The sequence below is a fragment of the Arachis stenosperma genome, chromosome 9 (genome assembly GCF_014773155.1).
Source record: "Arachis stenosperma cultivar V10309 chromosome 9, arast.V10309.gnm1.PFL2, whole genome shotgun sequence".
Lineage (NCBI taxonomy): Eukaryota > Viridiplantae > Streptophyta > Magnoliopsida > Fabales > Fabaceae > Arachis > Arachis stenosperma.
The window spans coordinates 26,982,163-26,985,539 of NC_080385.1; the positions used below are offsets into that span (position 1 = coordinate 26,982,163).

Below are 3,377 nucleotides of genomic sequence, written 5' to 3' on the forward strand. Positions count from 1 at the left end.
TCGATTGAGGATGAGGAGCCACTTATACGTAGGGGTTACCGGACACGGGTGCCACGCCGTTGCGGCACTGGATCGCACCTATTTAGATGATTCATGGATAGTGGTGTATGTCATGTTGTTATATTTATATTGTGTACCTTGTTGGTTGGTTATCATTGTTATGGTATGTACTTTGTTATTATGTTATTTGATATTATGTTATGTACTTTGATGTTTTGTTATGTCATTTACTTTGATGTATTCTACTTTTATGTTATGATTTATAGTTTGATGTTATGTTATTCGTTATCAGTCATCCCATGATATAATGTTGTTTGTTTTAGATATAAATTTCAATCATTTAAAAGACATTCAACAGAAATATTTGGTACGAATAACAAGTTTCATTACACATAGGAAACAACTTAGTTCCAGACAAGTGCTAATACATTAACAAATAAAAACAATTAGAAGACAAGTGCTAATACATTAACAAACAAACACAGACATAGCAAATCTCCTACTGATTTCCAGCAGTCCCGCTGGGGCCTGCGGCTTGTGGACAACTACGCCTGGTGTGACCTGGCTGCCTGCAGAGGCCACATCTCTTTGGCCGGTTCGGATCTGCTTCATCCATGTTGGTGCGAATTCTTGTGGATCTAGGACGACCCTCCCTCGCACGCCTCATACTCGGATTCGGTATAACGGTAGGCCCGGCATAAGGTGGCCAGAAACCCTCTGGAATGGGAGGTGTAAATCCCATCTGATAGACACCGAAAACGGAACTAAGGCGATAGACCTCGTGGACGTAAGGCTGCCATGTAAGCCGTGAATAAGCACAGCATGCCAGTGCATGCGGACAGGGAAAATGAAGTGCTTGGAAGTATTCACAATCACAAGTCTTAGACCCTAATGAGACCCTGTACGTACCAAGAGAGAATGAACCTGTCGGAGTCGTCTCAGCAACGGTGTACTCCGAGTTATCCCTGTCGTAAACAGTAACCGTGAAGCACCTGGCTGTCTTCAGGTTGGTCTCGATACACTTTACTAGGTATTGACTGAATTGTTGTCCAGTACCCATCTGAGCCTCTGCCTCCCTACCCTTACGGACAAATAGCTCTGCTAGCCTTCCGTATGTGGCCTTTACCAGCGAGCAAACAGGGAGGTTTCTTACCCCCTTCAGGATTGAGTTGACACATTCTGAAATATTGGTCGTCATGTGCCCGAATCTCTGACCCTCATCACAGTACTATGTCCACAACGAATACTCGATCCGGTTCGCCCAGTCACACATTGCCGGATTCTCAGAGCGGAGAATGTCAAACCAGTAGTCGAACTCCACTTCGGTCTTCGCATATGCGGCGTTAACAAGAAGCCTCCGGGCATCTTTTCCCTTGAACGTCAAGGCAAAATTCGCTGCAACGTGTCGAATGCAGAACGCCCGGTACGCAGCCGAGGGCAGCCATCCCCCATCTGGAGCCTCGAGGGCTGCCTTGATGCCGTTATGCCTATCTGAAATAACTAACAGACCCGGCTGAGGCGTCACATGCTCTCGGAGGTGGGAAAGAAAGAAAGACCATGACTCAGCATTCTCACCCTCAACTAATGCAAATGCCACGGGGAGGATGTTCGAGTTTTCATCCTGTGCAATGGCGACTAGCAATGTTCCACCATACTTCCCATATAGATGGGTGCCATCAACACTAACCAAAGGCTTGCAATGACGGAATGCCTGGATACAAGGGGGGAAAGTCCAGAACAGCCTATGAAAATAAACCTGCGACTCGTCAACCTGTACCCCAACTCGAACAGGGCAAGTCCTGAGGACGGCTACAGTGCCAGGCATCGTCAGCTGAACTCCTAAAACCCACCTAGGGAGCTCATTGTACGACTCGTCCCAGTCCCCATATATGACGGCAACGGCCTTCTGCTTTGCCATCCATACCCTCCTGTACGTTGGCCTGAACCCAAAGTGTGCGGCCGTGGCATTTTGAAGCACCTTGATGTTCACAGCTACATCAGCCCTAACCATCGGCATAATGAAGGTGGATATCACATGGTAGTCCAGACTCCTATGGTCGCTGGAGATGGAGCTGGCGAGACATGTATGCGGTCCGTTGTATCGCTTCACTTCCCAGATACCCTTCCGCTGTCGGAGGCTCAACCGAATCAGCCATGTGCACCCATTCCCAAACTCAGAACACTTTCCCACATACCTGCGGTAGTCAGACTCTACGACCTTGTACTGGACCCCTCGACGGATACTGTACGTCTTCACACTCAACAGCGCCTCATCTTTATCCTGAAATTGTTGGCCAACTTGGAATTCGTTCATACCGGCAGACCCCTCGGTATCTCTAGCGCTAAATCTTGAGGGCTGCAGAGCATTTTTGTCCTGCCGCATGGCATCCAGGTCCAACGACGAAAAATGGGGTGGATACTGCTGTGTGCCAGAACTAGATCCACCTGTACCCCTTCTCGGAACAGTAGTTCCAACATCATCGTCGCTTTCATCAGCGATCATATCCGGCTCCACGTCATCGTCATCTGGATCATCAAACAAACCATCACCAAAGCTGGCCGGTGTGGGACAATGTACCTCGGTGGGAATATGTTCCCCATGCCGAACCTCGTCTCCAACATTGCCGCTCAGATCAACGGCAAACGAAGGGGACGCAACAGGCTGCATCGGTGGCTCATACACAGGAGCAGAGGATGAAGCAACAGCAGGTCTCGAGCTCGAGCCGGCAACCGCGGCTATAGTATTGGCATTCCGGTTCGAACCACCTGAGCTGGATACCACATCAACCAACTTTGCCAACAACTCTGGTGTCCTTACCTCGGGAAACTGCCTACGACAAAGAAACATAACCTGCAAGTCCTCGTCACTACCGATTGTGGAACAATCGAACTTCACGGTGTCATGGAGCACCGCTGTTGGAATGCGGTAGAAAAACTTCTTGACCCTTTTAACTCCTTCGAGACCAAGCTTCTCCAGCACAAAGCTAACAAGAGTATCGTAGGTGGTTGTTGGCGTCACGATAATACATAGGGGATCCTTATCAGTGAACTTCACTCCGGACCGAGTTTTTCTCTTAATCGACCCTCTGTAATGTACCAGCACTAGGAAACTCTCTGCACTAGCCATCTCCCCTCTTTGTTGAGAGCATCATGAGTTCACAGCATATATATACAGCTCCGGCTCGCACTATATATATATAATTGGTTAAATTACACAGTTAGTCCCTACACTTTCAGTGAAATTGCAAATTGGTCCCTACAGTTTAAAAGTTTGTAATTGGGTCCCGGAAGTAAATTAAAATTTGTAATTGGGTCCCCACTAACGTTTAGCGTGAATAGAGACGTTAAATGTTGTTATTTTACCAGAATGCCCTTAT

General features: G+C 47.7%; 1 protein-coding gene across 1 annotated transcript; it reads right to left on the minus strand.

Moving 5' to 3' along the window:
• Positions 1 to 1,228: 1,228 nt before the first annotated feature.
• On the minus strand, positions 1,229 to 3,127 carry LOC130949303 (uncharacterized). Its single transcript, XM_057878063.1, has one exon. It carries the CDS (start codon positions 3,125 to 3,127, stop codon positions 1,229 to 1,231), a length of 1,899 nt encoding a protein of 632 aa, XP_057734046.1.
• Between the last annotated feature and the right edge of the window lie 250 nt (positions 3,128 to 3,377).